The sequence below is a fragment of the Rhineura floridana genome, chromosome 2 (genome assembly GCF_030035675.1).
Source record: "Rhineura floridana isolate rRhiFlo1 chromosome 2, rRhiFlo1.hap2, whole genome shotgun sequence".
Taxonomy (NCBI): Eukaryota; Metazoa; Chordata; class Lepidosauria; order Squamata; family Rhineuridae; genus Rhineura; species Rhineura floridana.
The window spans coordinates 144,355,776-144,373,404 of NC_084481.1; the positions used below are offsets into that span (position 1 = coordinate 144,355,776).

Here is a 17,629-nt window from a genome sequence, read left to right on the forward strand (position 1 = left end):
GGCTAGTCTCAGAGGGAGGCAATGGTAAACCCCCTCTGAATACTGCTTACCATGAAAACCCTATTCATAGGGTAGCCATAAGTCGGGATCAACTTGAAGGCAGTCCATTTCCATTTTTCGATAATTATAGAACAAGTAATTAAGAACCACCAAGTTGGCAAAACACTCAATAATATAATCGATGAGCATAACTGATAATACAGCCTGATCCACTCCCACTTGTCAGAGCACTTTAATTTACTGCCAGTTCCTACTGATAAGTCGCACTTGGACTTGTTTCTAAGCTGTTCAGGATTTCATACTGGTTGGGAAAAGGATCATGACTCCTATTCCTGTTTCAGATAACAAGTGTTATCTGAAAAAAATCTGACAAAAGTTCACAAGGAATCCCAAACTACTCCTTCAATGTTACACCATCAAACCCATTAAAGATTGACATATTGAATCTAATGCCCATATATACTTTCACTCATAAGCTGATTAGATGCCAAATGGAACTAATTCACACAAAGACTGAGATTGGTGGAGCTGATTGGAGAAACTGAATGATAATTATAAAATTGGCCCCTTCCACAGATGAAATTTCAACAAAAGTATGGATGAAAGAACTATCAGCCAAACATCAAAGCCACTGAAACACAAAATTATAGAAACATCTTCTCCCTACCAACAAAGCATGTCATGTGATACAAAAAGAACAGAAAAGACCACTTGGCATGCTACCTCTTGAGCTTTTATAAAGATAGTCTCTATACTTTGATTAAAGTCGCTTGTAATTGACATGCAATCCTTGAGAAAATAAGAATGAAAATAGTACTTGTAATTATTATACAGCCACAAGAGTGGCTGTACACTATACGCAGCATGGATTGTTTGCATTCCTCAATGTAAAATTGAAAGTATCCCCATGCCACTCTGCTGCTTCCCATAAGCACATTTCAAAACAAACCTTTACAAAACATATAGTCCTGAACTCAGAAATGCTTGCTTAACAACGCTCTAAATTTTCATGGTGATACACAAAACAGTCAGAGATAATCGAGAGTTCAATTGTAAACCAAGAAAAATCCAGACCCCTTTTGGACTTTTTTCTGTCAGTAGCCTCATAATTTGTTGAAATTAATTAAAAATCAGCCATGTTCACAGAGTACCTGAAATCCTATTACTGACCTTGCCCTATACCTTGACCTTTATCTTCTGCAGTTTAAAAGTGGGGAAAAAATGCATGGCTGATTTTTAATTATTTAAGAAATTTAACAATGAATGCTATGATTATGTGGGGCATGCTCAGTAAGAACCAACTGTTCTAAAAGTCAGACTCACAGCTGTCTGGCTTGGCTAATCAGGGGTCCACACACATGCCAGAACTTTATTTCATTTTACACAGTCAGGGCTTCCCCAAAAGAATCCTGGGAAGTGAAGGATGCTGAGAGTTGCTAGGAGACTCCTATTCCCCTGACAGAGCTCCTATGGCCAGAGTGGTTTAACAGTCAGCCCCTCTTCTGGGGATTCTTCTCAGCTTCTTTGACACTCTCAAACCCCCTCACCACTTTAAGGTGTGCATCCTAGAGGAGGGCTTCATTGCTTAAGTAGCAACATATTGTAATTAGTCTGATTTTACATCAAACCTGCAGTTTCAGATTCAACTGTTAATGCACCCAAAATAGAAACAGAACATAACCTCCAGTTTGAAACACAAAAGGCTGTCTTCACCATCATAGGACACTGACCAATACAAAGGGTTTGAAATTAATAAAAATATATTTGACACAGATTTCTGGGATGAATAATGAGAGAAATATAATCTTCTATATTAGATTCTTTGTAGAAACAGTAGTAACACAGGAAAGAAGTAAAGTAAGAAGAACACCAACAAACATACAAAAATGTAATTCTCCATCTTTGGAGATGGTAGGTGTTGCCACCACTCACCACGTTACCAAATTCTTCCAAGCTACACAGGAAGTAGATTAGACTGTGAAAGACCAACTCAAATTGTGTTTGCATTTTTACAAATTTGTAGGGCAGTACAATATCTCAGAGAGGAGGCCAGATCTCCTGCTCCCCTGGTGCATTCACTATAGCTGCCCAATTTCCCTGTTTTTTCAAGTTTGATAGAAATATCTGTTGCCTATAGGTACGGCTATAGGTTTTTTGCCAATTTGTGAATATATGCAATTTATGATGCTTTCATGTTGACTTTAAATCAATCGCTAATATTACCTTCAATTTGTCACACTTTTGTAACTCATACTAGATAGTTAATACAGGCAAGTTTTGATGAGGCCTTCGGTAAGGTGGTGTCCAAATTTACTTTTTAAGTATCCTGAGACCTCAATAATGAATCCACTCTTTAATACATCAATGAAACAATAATGAAAATGTAAGGTTCAGTTATGTAGTATTTTGAAACAAATACTTGGAAGACTTTGTTAGGAGTAATTAGGGTGATTCAAGCATGTATTTGTTTCTATTGTGTTCAAGAGATTTTTGTATGAAAATTCTTCTCGATCATGGGCTCAAGTTACAGGAAGCCAGATTTCAACTGAACATCAGGAAAAACTTCCTGATTGTTAGAGCAGTACGACAATGGAACCAATTACCTAGGAGGTGGTGGGCTTTCCAATACTGGAGGCATTGAAGAGACAGCTGGACAGCTACCTCTCAGGTATGCCGTAAGTTGGATTCCTGCACTGAGCAGGGGGGTGGACTTGATGGCCTTATAGGCACCTTCCAAATCTACTATTCTGTGATTCTATGAAATCCTGGACCTGCTGTCAGTCAGCGTAGACTAGCAGTTCCTAGGCTTCCCCCCCCCCCCACGGACCACTTGAAAATTCCTGATGGTCTTAGTGGACCACTGATTTTTCTGCCTGTTTCAGGAATTGTCTTCCAAATGATTTTTATATAGCTTATACATAACATTTGTCCTCATCCCACCCACCATACATTGCTCTAAATATCTATTTATTGATAACCTTATATTTTGCACTGCATAATTCATTACCGTTCTCACTCATTTCATAATACATACAGAAAGTAACCATGATCTCCACACTTTCATAAAGGGAATAGGTATTATTCTTTGTCTATCAGCCCTTGATGTGAACAGAATACATGGCTGCCAACATTTTGTGAATGTGTTTCTTTTATAATCCTTTACTCATCTTCAGTTTCTGTGTTAATTTTTCTAGCAGTGCTATGTTTTTCCATACCATCTGTCTACTGATGCCCCCAACAAATCTTTCCAACATCTGGCTATAACTTCACAGGCAGCTACTAACTAGGGTTACCTGGTCAGAAGCATCCGAAACCTTGAGATTTCAGGGGCGGGCCCTAGTGATGTCATTAAGCATGATAAATTAAGCATCAACCAAAGTTGGTTGAAGCATACCGTTCAAATAAAAAACAATTCTCTGATTGGAAGTTAAGATAGAAATCTTAGCTAAATTAGGGCGTTTCCAGCTCCAGCTGAAGTGATGGGCTCATTCCTTCTCACCTGCTTAGAGAGCCTGGGTAAGGAATATTTATTCTAGCCTACTTGCTTCCAGCAAGAAGGGTTTAAGTGCCCTCAGGCCAGGCCAGTCACCAGAAAACTGTTGTAGGAAGAAAGCCTAGTGTTGTGTAGATGTTAGATGGGAGCATTCAGGAGTAAAGATGGATGCCCCTAAGGCTAGAATTCTAAACACACTAAGGGACTAAGCCCCACAGAACTCAATAGGACTTACTTCTGAGTAGATATAGTTAGGACTGTGCTGTTTAGGGTTGCCAGGTTCAGAGCCTGAGACTGATCCTGTATCTTCAGAAGAGAAAGTCAGCCAAGTGCAGGTGTTCTTGCAACCCTGTAATGGGAAAAACCACAAGGTGGAATTCTCCCTTCCCCCTGCACAACTTTTAAGGATACAGAAGACCTCTTGGTCGCAAATACTACTAAGGTGTAAATTATAATAATGTATTCTTGACTTAGCTTTTGCTAAAATATTATACAATTACGAAGGGAAATGCATTTTTAAACATTGGCAAGTGGCTGGATTTTATCCCTAAAACATTTACTATTAAAGTGAATGTTAAAAGTCTCCTTCCATGTTCACATATTATTTGTAGGTTGATTCTCATTCCTAGTTCGATTCCTATAATTTTGTGATACAAATGCTCCTCTGATTAGCTTGTAAAGAAGACACGTTTAGGCATTTAGGATTAATGGAGGAAAATAGTGCATGGGAACATATATTCCAACCTAAAGGTTAGTGAGACAAAGAGGGTAGTGAAAAAGATTATTGTTATCATACTTTTAAAAAAGAAAAGGCCAATGTTTCATTTTGGCATACTTTTATACATGGCACTCTTTCAACATTTTCTAGCTTTTCCAGTACACTCTTTGTTGATTTAGTTTAAAGCTGTTTTGAACATCTTTTCCATTAGGTGCCATACTAGGCTTTCAGAATACAACACAACTTTTATTTAAGAAATCCTAAGAGTAATTCAAATAGTTACAAGACCTTCACATGCTGATAATGCCATACTTTTTAAAAAAACTCAAATATGAACCACAAGGAAGATCCTAAAGCAAAATGTCAGTTGTACTATGAAAGCAAAAGAACTCCTATGTAATTCAATATATAGAGCTGGGAGTCCAGACTGCCTTGAGCATCTTTTAGGATTTAAACAAACAGCATGAAATGGTCTGTATTTGATATCAAATTGGCACTAAAACGGATAATCACGTGTTTTGCAAGATCTTCACAGTTGCTTAGACGTGAACTCTAAAGCCTTTTGATAATATTGCATTGACACATTATAGTCAACTTGGAAAGAAATGTCGACATATTAAACTATCCCATTTTCTTCATTTGGCACTGTGGTAGGATCAAGTCCATGTTGCTTCATTTGTACTGCAATATCAAAAAGGTAGTCATAACATTCACACCTGAAATATAAAACAAAAAGTTGATTTACCATTACCTGTAGCAATATGTCTGCATGAGAATGAATACTTTTGTTCTTGCGCAACATCATCTTGGTAATGTCTTCCCTCACATCAAAAACACTATCATAGTTAGCAATAAGAACATAAGAAGAGCCCTGCTGGATCTGAGCAAAGGGCCATCTAGTCCAGCATCTCATTTCCCATAGTGGTGAAACAGAAGGGACCTTCTGGTGAAAGGTGGGTGATAAATCTATTATTTTAAAAAAATGCCTCTGGGAAGCCCACAAGGAGCACATATGAGGGCAAGAGCCATCTCCTGATATTGATCCTGAGTGATTGGTATTCAGAGGCATGGGATTGCTTATGGTGAAGCTAGTATATAACTATCATGATTAGTAGCCACTAATAGTCTTATCATCCATTTATTTTGTCTAATTCCCTTTTAAATCCATCAAAGTTGTCAATCATCATCACATCTTGTGGAAGCAAACTGCTTAGTTTAACTCTGTGCAGTGTGAAATAGTTCCCTTTGTCTGCTCTGAATCTCTCACCATTCACTGGATGACCGTGGGTTCTAATATTAAATGAAAAGAAGAAAAAACTCACTTTGTCTATGCCATGCATAGTTACATACATCTCTAACATGCCTGCTCTGTCTGCTTTTTTTTCTAAACTAAACACCTCCAAACATTCTAACATTTCCTTGTAGGGGAGTTGCTCCACTCCATTTTGGTTGTCCTTTTCTATATCTTCTCCTTTTTGAGGTGTGGTGAACAGAACTAGATTCAGTAATTTTTATTTCTGATCCCTTTCCTAATGATTCCTATCATGGAATTTGCCTTTTCACAGTTGCTGTACAGTGGTTAGCGTTTTCATTGAGATATCCACTAGGATTCCAGGGTGGAAGTAGTTTTTATTATGCTTAGCTGATAAAGATGAGCTGAGAAAGTCTCCCTCTACAGAGGTGACATCACAGTGCTTGAGATTGATGCCATAGTTAATGCTGCAGAGGCTTTACATTGCCGTTGGGGACAGAAAGACCACCAGTGACCAAGAAGAAGCACCATGGACAGGGTCCAAAAGAGCTGCTTCACCATAATAACCTCCACCATTGTGGGTATGTGCCGACTGTCACTATTTTGCAGGAGGAATTCAAGTGCATATTGGAACTTTAGCACATGTCAGAACGGGAAAAGCAAGCAGAGGTGTTAAGAAACAGTTTGATTTGTACTGTATGCTAGCTGAGAGGACAAGTTGTTTTCCTTTGAAATGGAAGCATCTGATCACCTTAGGAAAGGACAAACTTTTCTTGCACAGCTCTGCTGTAACAAATGCCTGTTGCCCTTCTGCCTCTCGGGAGCTGCCGCCACCGCTAACACCACCTCCTCTTTCTTGGCGGTGCCGATAATGATAATGTTATTTAATTTTATTTGTTATTATAATGTTATTTGTTATTTAATTTAATTTTTGTAAATTGTATTGCTTTTATTGTATTTTTATATTGTATTTTTATACCTGTGTTTATTTTTCTTTGTAAGCCGCTTTGAGGGCCTTTGGCTGAAAGGCAGGGTATAAATAAAATATAATAATAATAATAATAATAATAATAATTATTATTATTATTATTATTATTATTTCTCCCAAGTCTGTGTTAAAACGGGCAAAACTTGTAACTGTGCCAGTGGATGCTTTTGGAAGTATTGGTAAAAGGGCAACTGTATTTCCAGGGATCTTCACTATGTGCAATTGAGCATATGAGGGCTGTTTTCAGTTCCTAGACGATTAAAAGGAAAAGCTCGGGCGAGAGTGGAAGTGGTGGTGGCTTCACCTGAAAATGACATGCATTCTCTAGTTGTGCAGGATTGTAATGTACAATAGTATATGTTGGCAGGAACAGAGGGCTACCATTGTACTTCTTCCTAGTTGTACTCACATTGTCTTGGCTTTTTCCCAAGTTTCTCCCCAAACATAAACTCCATGACGTCTGACCAGCACAGCACAGGAGTCCAGGTAATCAGTCATTGCCCGAGCCATTCTCTCCTTCAGGTCCTTCTCTTCAGGGGTGTTCTCAACAATAGGAACCACTAAGGTATCCTCATATCTGAAAAGATGATGGCATTGTGGCAGTGGGACACTTGTTCCTTTTTTTAGGTTATCATTGTGTTTCTGCTGTCTAGCAAAAGCTGGCACAAAATATTTGTTTTACTTCTTGATTTATTTATATGAAATGTTTATGTCCCGTATGTCTGCTATAAAGCATCCAAGATGGCTATCAGTGAATTAAAACAAGCAACATCCAGTACATCAAGGACAGAGTAATCCTCACCCCCCAGCTCTCCCAGTTCAGCTGACCTCCTGCTGGCCATCAGTGCAGCACTCCCCTTCTGCCTGCTACAGGTGCAGGAATGCCGCTGGTGAGATGCCAGGCAGCAGCAGGCAGCAGAAGGCCTCAAATGCAGAGCTTGGAAAAGTTACTTTTTTGAACTACAACTCCCATCAGCCCAATCCAGTGGCCATGCTGGCTGGGGCTGATGGGAGTTGTAGTTCTAAAAAGTAACTTTTCCAAGCTCTGCCCAAATGTGGGGTATTCTGGGAGGTGGGGAGAGGCTGAGCTGGCCCAGGATCTGTTGGATCTCAAGCTGGTCGCACTGTTGCCATGTGATGGCATCAAGCCTGACCTGGGCCCAATCTATTTAAAGAGTCGCCTTCATTCGCACCAGGGGTGCCGGCTTACAAGATCGTCCTTGAATGGCTCACTTCTTATACCTCCAGTAAAAGAGGTGAGGTTGGTGAGGACAAGGTCTACAGCCTTTTCTATTGTGGCTCCTACGCTTTGGAATTTGTTGCCAACTGACCTCCGTCAGGCCCCCTCTCTGCTATGCTTTCGGCAGACCTTGAAGACCTGGTTCTTTACCCAGGTGTGGGAAGGGGATTAGGCTGGCAGATTGCAGCTCTTGGGGGGTTTAAATGTTTAAGCTTTTAATTTTTAATTTCTAATTTTTAGGATTTTGATTATGTTTATATGAAATGTACTTGTGTTTGGTTGTAAGTCGCCCAGAGTGGCAGATTAACCTCTGCCAGATGGCCAGCAGTCTAACAAATCTCAAAAATAAATAAATAAATAAATCGCTGCACCATATTACTGTTCCCCACCTCAGGGCTACAAATGCTGAGTGGCTCTGTCATTCTGAAAACCCCACCGATGAGTGAAGGTTTGGACTGCAGCCTAAATCACTTAACACAATGACAACAGCAACAAGCTTCTTCATACTAACGACTTTTTGAAACAAACATTTATTCGAAGACATCATCCCACCTATGTTTCCATATGTTTAGCTGGGCATCAGCGTTCAGGCATGATAGGAGTATTTGGGTGCATAATATCAATGGGCACGATGAGATTTAAGGCAGCCATCTCATACACACATTTCCAGAAGGGAACTCAGTGAGGCTTACTTCTAAGGAGACATGCATAGGACTGCACTGCATGTCTCAATGACTTCAAAGTTGAAACTTTACTCAGTTATGGCTGGACTGTGCCAACTGTATTGGATTTTGTGTATATTTGCCTTTATTCACTAACAGCAAAGGGACTTTGTCATGCTGTGACAGACCAACGGTCCATCCTGTTCAGTAATCTGTTTTTATATAGTGGCCAACCAGAATTCAGACCAAAGTGCACAAGCACTGCAACAGTTATACTCCCATTATAATAAGTCGTGTCAACGGACATAACGTCCATAAATATAATCATTTTTAAAAATCTGTTTATGGTAGTGGTCATCATAAAATGCTATAGCAGTGAATTTCAGAAGTTAATTATGCATTGTGTAAGCATCACACTGCCTATCAGTTACACTGGGTGATCTTGAATTCTTGTCTTTTGAAGGGAGTGGGAAGACAAAATGCCATCTGAATTTCAAGAGCTGATGTTACTTTCCCAGTATAATTGTTTGCTTGGAAGTTTTAGCAGATTATCTGTACTATTCAATAATATTCTGAGAATCTTATCTGTGAACAAGGTGGGGCATATTCCTCACAGAATTTGCACTATGAATACTAAAGTGGGATTAAGATAACCTGGCATTGTTTTAACCAAGTTAATTAAAATTGTCAGGGTACTAACTATGTAGTGCTTGAAACATGACAGAAACCATAAATTAAAGATGCCATGATTTTCAAACAAATATATGTTTGAACTTTTTTCTAAAATAAAATATGAGTGTTAAGTATATTTCATTATATCTAAAGATGACTGGACATCTCTCACTCACAGAGTTGTCACTATTGTTAGGATACTTCCACATGACCCAGAAAGGTTAAATATGATAACATATAGGTCAATACATACCAATTACCAGGAAAAATCTTAAAGGGGACTATGTGTATATATCATCCAGAAAATGGGGGGCTAAGAGACTGACAGTGCAAATGAACTATATCTACTCAGAAGTGCTACTGAATTTGATGGGGCTTATTCCCAGGTAAAAAAGGTTAGTACTAGAGCCTTAGTTATTAATCAGGAAGTCCCCAGGTACAAGAATGCACTTGAGTGCAAGAATGCACTAGGTGGCCTAAAACAAGCCATAAGAACATATGAAGAGCCTGCTGGATGAGGCCAGTGGCCCATCTAATCCAGCATCCAGATGTCTATGGAAAGCCTGCAAGCGGGACCAGAGTGTAACAGCACTCTTGCCTCCTGCACTTTCTAGCAACTGGTAGTCAGAAGTATACTGTTTCCCTTCTCTCTCACAGCTTCAATCCCCCCATCTGCAATATGGGGGTAATAATACTGACTTACCTTACAGCATTGCTGTAAATATTACAGCTGAATAATACTTGTGAAGTGCTTTGAACACTTGAAAGTGTTAAACAAATGTTAAGCACTATTAATGTTATTGCCTCAAAATGATCAAACTATAAACTTACTTTTTTCTAGACTAGCTAGAAAGCTTGAATTTGGTTCACAAGTTACCCAAGACAAGTTATTACAAAAATATGGGAGATATATTTACATTAATGTGTAAGGTATGTACTAAGTAGTTGAAAAACCAACAACTACAGGAATTTGGATTCCAATCAACGATGTCTACCCCACTTTATCCAATTTTCTAAGGATATCTGTAATAGTATCCTAGAACTTCAGAGATTCTATGGAGGTATTAGATATTCCTGCTTCTACTAACAAAGATTTATAAAGGCAGGAGAGGAACTGTGTCTTTTACAACCGAATCATATACATGTCAACTCCAAAGTAAGTTCCACAGAGTTCAATAGGATTTTCTCCCAAGTAACTATGTATAGGATTTCAGCCATATTTTCTGGAAAATTATCAGGTATAAATTCTTTTAATTTCTACATAGCTACCAGAAAAGAAACTGTACACTGCAACACTGAATAAAAAGAAAGCACTTAATGTTTCTCAGATAGACAGATAACCAGGAAAACAGAGAGGAGATCATTTCAGATTATCTGAAATGTGAACAAGAGATATCCTTTTGAAATCAGTGAAAGTTGCATGAGTGGGAGAAAATATGACATGAGCCCCAAAACTCATCACTGGAAAATTACCTGAAATATTCTCCGGCTGTACATTTCTTGATCCCTTTTATCATCTCCTGATGAGTAATTTTAAACTCATTTCCTGGGTAGAGAAGAGTGGCCATCACAGCAGCTTTGGAGTGAGTATGGATTACAGCTCCTGCTCCTAAGAGTGAGAAAATCTCTATGTTGTTTTAAATGGAAAACACGACTCATACATCACTATTCCATTGGAGGTCCTTTTTTTGTCCATATGCTCTTGGTGTATAAGCTTATGGTATTTGCTAAATGTTTTTGCTAATACTGATACGGTAAATTAAAAGACAAAAAAAGCATTTCTTTAAATCGAAAGAAAGCATTACACTCTGTAATCCTGAGAGAAATGTACAGGTTACTTCAGAGTTTCACTAGCTCAGTACAGCCAACTTCTTATGCGCCACCAAACAATAAAGCTATTTTGACATATTCCTACATGCTTTCTCTACAATATATTATCAAACAGAAATTAATTTTTTTTAAAAGCTCATTTGCAGTTGAGGGCTCAAGAGAATGCTCCACGCATTCCAACAGTGGCACTGAATATGAGCACAGAAATGGAAGAGTGTGTGTGGGAGCAGTGGCACATACTCAGCAGCGGTCCCTGTGATAGGCCAGAGACATCCTCCTGACACTAGCTTTGCTGCAGCTTACAGGGATGGGGCAGGGTGGTAACCAGGTTGAGGCTGTGCAGATGTACAGGCAGAGCTAGTTTGGCAGTCCCACCAGTGTGCCCACACAGCCCCAACCGTGTCACCACCCTACCCACCCTTTTCCAGGTAAGATGCTACAATGCCGGCGCTGGGAGGATGGATCCGCCTCATCACACGGGCTGCTACTGCACATACTATAAGACAGTGGTTGCCAACCTTTCTTGACCAGAGCTCACATTTCAGATTTTGAGAATGGTGGGGTCACCAGTCACAAAATGATTGCCATAATTTTGTGGGGCATGGCATAACACAAAATTAGAGAATGGTGAAGCTTTCACATAATTGTATTTGCATTCTAGGAAAAGCTTGACCTGTTGAATTTCTGCCTGCCATATGTTGTTAAAGGCACAAGAACCCAGTTTTTCCCCTAATGCCAACCCTAAACCAAAGCCTAGGCTGCTATCCTGTACCTGGAAGCAAACCCCATTAAACACAAAAAGACTTACTTCTGAGGAGACGTATACTATTCTACCGTATGTAAACAATAAAGTGAATTCTTAATGAGTCCCTGGTGTTTAGCTCCTGCAAAGCAGGAGACATGCCTAAGCCTCTTTGCAAAGTTTTCACATTTCCCTTTTGTGGGGAGGGGAATTCTTTAACACTCACCCACACTTATTGTGCACTAGTATTTGCAGAAAATAATTTCTAGGCAGTACCTGATCTCAAGCAAACCCAACACAGGAAAGATGCATCCTGGTTGCTAGGAAAAAAGAATAGCAAACTATGGAGATTCCAAGGACTAGGGAAAAAAAATGTACTAAAAGGGAGAGCAAAGCAGTGGCTCTTTAGAACCCCAGGGATTCCTATTGCCTGGTCAATCACAGCTCTGACTTCACTCATTGGCTAATAACACTGACAGGCAGGAGCAGCCAAGCTGGCTTATTTCACAGAAATTGCTTGGAAGAGTATCTGCACACTTTGCTCTATAACTTTCTTTCTAGGAGGGCTAGAAACTTAATTTTTTAAAATGAAAGCTCAGATTCTAGGCTACCTGGTGGGGGTCCCACTGAAGGCCTTTGCAAGCACCATGGGTGACCCCTGCTATAAGCAATGGTTATTTGTTAGGTGATAACAGAACAATCTTTTTTAAGAAAATCATATTCACATAATTAATGCCAATTACAATAGTTCTATACTAATTTCTCCCCAATATCTTAATACTGGCATGCTGCCACTAGCTAAGTAGAGCAGAGGTGGAACAGTTGCAATATCATAGTTTCTAGTATTTATAACTTGTATCCCTTGGGGGAAGAAACATAAAAGGAAGTAAATAATAATCTAAAATTTATCTTTCTCTATTTGAACCTCAACCACATTCTCCACCTGAGGGGGCATTGATTACATTTAAAACACATGCCCCATAAGGCAAAAATAATAAAAATAAAAATTCACAAACCCCATCAAGACTGAAATACCTAAAACTACTTCCTCAGTTGTTTCTATAAGATTTTGATTTGGTTTAATAATCAGAGATTCAGTCCTTTGAGTTTAACCTGTGAATTAGTCCTCAACCCATTCCAAAGATTTTGTTTTCATAGATCTCTTGTCAATAACGCTACAGGCATATTTTCAGGATCATATTCTAGTGCTAATTATTAGGACTAGAATCCTGCAGGCAAGTATTTTGTCTTATTTGAACTGAATTATGAAATTCAGCCTTCATCTTTTTACATTCATTTCCATCAAGAACACCCAGACCACTGTCCAGACACAGTATAAGGTTTTTCTCCAGAACCTTCCTGCTTTCTTGTCTTCCTGCCTCACTGATTTTCAGCATTCTGCTTGTGGTTAATACAAGGAATGGTGCTGCATGAGATGAGCCACAGCTGCCTCTCCTTTCCCAACACTGCCCCTCCACCTCGCTTTCAGTGTTTTGCCACAGCAGCACACCTCTGTGCCTCTCTCTGAGGAGGAAAGGGGTACTTTCTCACAGCCAGGCATTCTGGCAGGGGTGGCCTGGGAGAATGCCTGTGGTGCTGCTGCTTTTCCGGGTTGGTTAGGAATTATTTTAAAGATATTGTCTAGCACCCCCCCCAAAAAAAAACACTGGAAAAGCAGGGGAGGCAGAGGCATTCTTTGAAGTCACCTCTCTCAGAATACCCCTTTCCTTCCTCAGAGTAAAGGCAGTGAGGAGGGGAAGGTAAGCCGCCCCCACATTCGTGGGAGCAACACACTGAAAGTGATGAAGGGGGGAGCTGTGGTGGATGAGTCAAACAGGCAGGAGCCTGGGGGCACTAATACATTCACACCCACACCGCCTGAGGCCTGAGGCAATAGTCTCATTTTGCCTAATGGATGGACCATTCCTGATTCTGCCACTTATGAATTTCCCCTCAGCACACTGGTAAATGAGCCACTGTGTGTATGTACACATACAGAGAGACTAGTTTAAATAAAATTGCTCTATTTGCACTATTTGTTACAAAATAGACTGCTTTGGGATGATTTTGTAAAGCCACCAGGACAACTTGGTTGTTTATTATCATCATCATCATCATCAACAACAACAACAACAACAACAATTCAATTTTGTCAGGCCCAGGATGTGACTCAGGAACCAGACCAACGGCTGTAGTTAATTCGTGTTTTATTAGGGTAATGTCCAAACAAAGACTGCGTTTTCTCATGAAGCAATACAGGGATACAGGTCCTGCGGTATTGGGAGAAAGTTGACAGAGCAAGGGACTTCTTCCCGCCTGTTCTTTAAGAAGGGGCCAAACAGGCGCGCAATCTTTCGCTCCTCCTTAACTGCCCCTCAGGTACTGCCCGCCTTCCCCCCCTTCTCTCCTGTCTTTTCAGCTGTCTGCGTGTGCGCGGTGAGGGGGGAAGCATCACTCCCTCCTCTTCTGAAGTTTCCGATTCCAGGATGGGGGATAGGGGAGGGGCTGATGGTAAACTGCCTCCCCGCTTTTCGGCTGTGAGCAGCCCTCCCTCTTTCCCCTCTTGCTCTGAGCCTGAAAGAGGGGGAGGCGTGAGAATGTCCAGGGAGGGCTCAGGCTCCCCGTCGCTAAGCGACCTTATCACTGGCAGTTCCTCTGTTTCATCTTCGCTCCAAAGGGGGGAAGTTCCTCCCCCTTCCCTCTGCCATCCATCCGAATACTCTTCTCCCATCTCTCCAGGATCCAGCTCCCCGGGATTGGGACCCCAGCTCTGCCTTCCGACACCATCCCCCCTCCCAGGCTGTGCTCCCTCCCCTTGTCTGGCTTGGGACGGTGGGGAAAACGTTGATGGAAAAGTTTTACCAATTCTGGAGCATGCACATCAGCTGCATCTTCCCATGATCTGTCAGCCACCCTATAGCCTTTCCAGTGAATCAAGTACTGCAGCTTGTGGCGTCTGATCCTGGAATCTAAGATCTCCTCAACTTCAAACTCAAGCTGCTCATTTACCAGGAGTGGAGCTCCGGGAGGTTCCTCTGGCCGTAACTCACTGGGAGGGGCGGCTTTCGTTAAGAGGGATCGATGGAACACAGGATGTATTGTAAATGTGTCAGGCAGCTTCAGTCGGTACGCCACGGGATTGATTTGAGTTTCTATTTCGAAAGGACCCACCCTCTTGTCTTGTAATTTTCTACATTTGCCCGGCATCTGGAGGAAGCGGGTGGACAGCCATACCTGGTCTCCCGGTTGAAGGGGGGGCCCTCCTTCCTGTGCAGGTCAGCAACTCGCTTGTACTCCGTTTTGGCTTCGTTTAACTGCTGTTTCAGTGTCTGTTGCGCTGCTTGCAATTCCTTAAGGAAGTTCTCAGCTGCCGGTACCAGCATTCCTTCTGAGCTGCTTGGAAAGGCTTTAGGATGGAATCCATAATTAGCGAAGAACGGGGTTTGTTGAGTGCTGGAGTGCAGAGAATTGTTGTAGGCGAACTCTGCAAAATGCAAATATGATACCCAGTCAGTCTGTTGATAGGACACATAACTTCGTAAATATCTTTCCAAAACGGCGTTCAAGCGTTCCGTCTGCCCATCTGTCTGGGGGTGATGGGCGGAGGAGAGTTTTAATTCCATCTGCAACTGTTTCCACATTGCTCTCCAAAATTTGGCTGTGAACTGAGTTCCTCGGTCTGAGACTACGCTGTTTGGCAATCCATGCAGCCGGTAGACTTCTTTTATGAATAACTTGGCCGTTTCTTTAGCCTCTAAGGCCCCTGCACAAGGAAGAAAGTGTGCCATTTTGGTAAGTAGATCCACCACTACTAAGATGGCTGTCATTCCTTGGGACTTGGGTAGATCAGTTATAAAATCCATGGAGAGGTCCTTCTAGGGTTCGTGTGGGACAGGCAACGGTTGTAACAGTCCTGCTGGTGTCCCTGTTTGTGTTTTTGTCTGCAGACAGACAGAGCAGGACTTTACATAACTCTCAATATCCCGACGCATTTTAGGCCACCAGAAGTCCTTGGCCACGTTCTGAATGGTCTTGTAAATCCCAAAGTGTCCCGCTGTGATGGAATCATGACACTGGCGTAGGATTCTGAGCCTTAATTCCCCTTCTGGCACATATCTGGCGGTTTTGAACCATAACAGTCCATTTCTCCAGTGAAAGGTTACTTCTGAGTCTTGACCTTGTCCCGTCTCCTGCTGATATTTTAGCATGTCTGCATCTTCTTGTTGTGCCTTTTTGAGTTCCTCTTCCCATGAAGGCTGGCATACTCCCAACGTTAATTTCTCTGGCAGGATTACGTACTGAGGCTGGTCCTCGGATTCACTTTCTTTGTATTGTGGCTGTCTGGATAAGGCATCCGCTCTCTGGTTTTTGGCTTGGGCATGGTAAGTAATCTGGAAGTTAAACCTAGTGAAGAACTGGGACCATCTTATCTGTCTCTGGTTCAGCTTTCTGGCTGTTTGGAGGCTTTCAAGATTCTTGTGGTCAGAGCGCACTTCAATTCGATGAGAGGTCCCCTCTAGGTATTGTCTCCAGTTTTCAAAAGAGTCTTTGATGGCCAGCAGCTCCTTCTCCCAAACTGTGTAGTTCTTCTCTGCAGGCTTTAACTTCCGAGAGAAGTACGCACAGGGGTGCAGCTCCTTCCCTTCTTGGTCTAATTGTAGCAGGACCCCCCCGATGGCAAAATCTGAAGCATCTGCTTCCACTACGAAAGGGCGGTTCGGATCAGCAAAGCGCAGAATGGGCTCAGTAGCAAACCTTCTCTTCAGCTCCTCAAAGGCCTCGGTGGCATTCTCTGTCCATTGAAACTTCTTCTTCCCCCTTAAACAGTCAGTCAGAGGAGCTGTTAATTTGGAAAACCCTGGAATGAACTTTCTGTAATAATTGGCAAACCCCAAAAACCGTTGTACATCCTTTTTGGTGACAGGTTGGCCCCAGTCCAATATGCAGCTTACTTTCCCTGGGTCCATCTCCACGCCTTCCGCTGAGATTCGATATCCAAGGAAGTCTAGAGACTTGAGGTCAAATCCACATTTCTCTAATTTAGCATACAGGTGATTTTCTCTCAGTCTCTTCAACACCGTCTTCACATGCTGGTCGTGGTCTTCCTGGTTCTTTGAGAACACCAGGATATCATCTAAGTAACAGATTACATACGTGTCCAACAAGTCTCTAAACACGTCGTTCATGAATTTTTGAAAAATTCCTGGACTTCCACAAAGCCCGAACGGCATGACCAGGTATTCATACTGTCCGTAAGCGGTCAAGAATCCTGTTTTCCATTCATCTCCCTCCTTCATTCTGATCAGATTGTACGCTCCTCTCAAATCCAACTTCGTGAAGATTTTTGCAGAGCGCAGTCGGTCCAGCAACTCTGAGATCAGGGGCAGCGGGTAGCTGTTGGGGATGGTGATCTGGTTCAATGCGCGATAGTCGTTACAGGGTCTGAGTCCCCCCCTTCTTTTTCACAAACAATAGTGGCGCTCCAGCAGGGGATTGTGAGGGGCGTATGAATCCTCGCCTCAGGTTTTTATCCAGGAATTCCTTCAGGGCCTCCCTCTCATTCTCTGTGAGAGAGTAGATTCTCCCTGATGGGATGCTGGCTCCTGGCACTAGGTCAATCGCACAGTCGTAAGGGCGGTGGGAGGGTAAAGTCTCTGCCTCTTTTTCATCAAACACATCTTTGAATTCTTCATACTTTGGCGGCAGGGTCACTTGCTCGATCTCTTGCACTGCCCCCGCTAAGGTGTTCTTGATTCCTTCAGGTTGACAGTTCTCCTGGCAATACTGTGAGGTGAACCACACCACCGCCTCCTTCCAACTTATTGTGGGTTCATGCTTTGCTAGCCAGGGCATTCCCAGAATCACCTCAAAGTTCGAGAGATCTGACACGTATAGCGAAATGAACTCTTTGTGCCCAGGGATTTGAAGTTTCACTTCCTCTGTGGCTTGTGTCACCCCTCCTGACTTCAGGGGTCTCCCATCGATAGTCTCCACAGCTAGGGGAGCGTCCAGTTTCCACCGGGAAATTCCAT

General features: G+C 41.8%; 1 protein-coding gene across 1 annotated transcript in view; it reads right to left on the reverse strand.

The window, feature by feature from the left end:
- Positions 1-4,312: 4,312 nt before the first annotated feature.
- The window catches only part of APIP (APAF1 interacting protein), a 54,680-nt gene continuing 41,363 nt past the window's right edge, over positions 4,313-17,629 (reverse strand). Inside the window, exons 5-7 of the mRNA XM_061610759.1 lie at positions 10,499-10,634; positions 6,861-7,028; positions 4,313-4,927 (exon numbers count right to left, since the gene is read on the reverse strand). Of these exons, the coding sequence (XP_061466743.1) occupies positions 4,828-4,927; positions 6,861-7,028; positions 10,499-10,634 (404 nt within the window). The 3' untranslated portion in view covers positions 4,313-4,827. The remainder of the gene's footprint in view (positions 4,928-6,860; positions 7,029-10,498; positions 10,635-17,629) is intronic.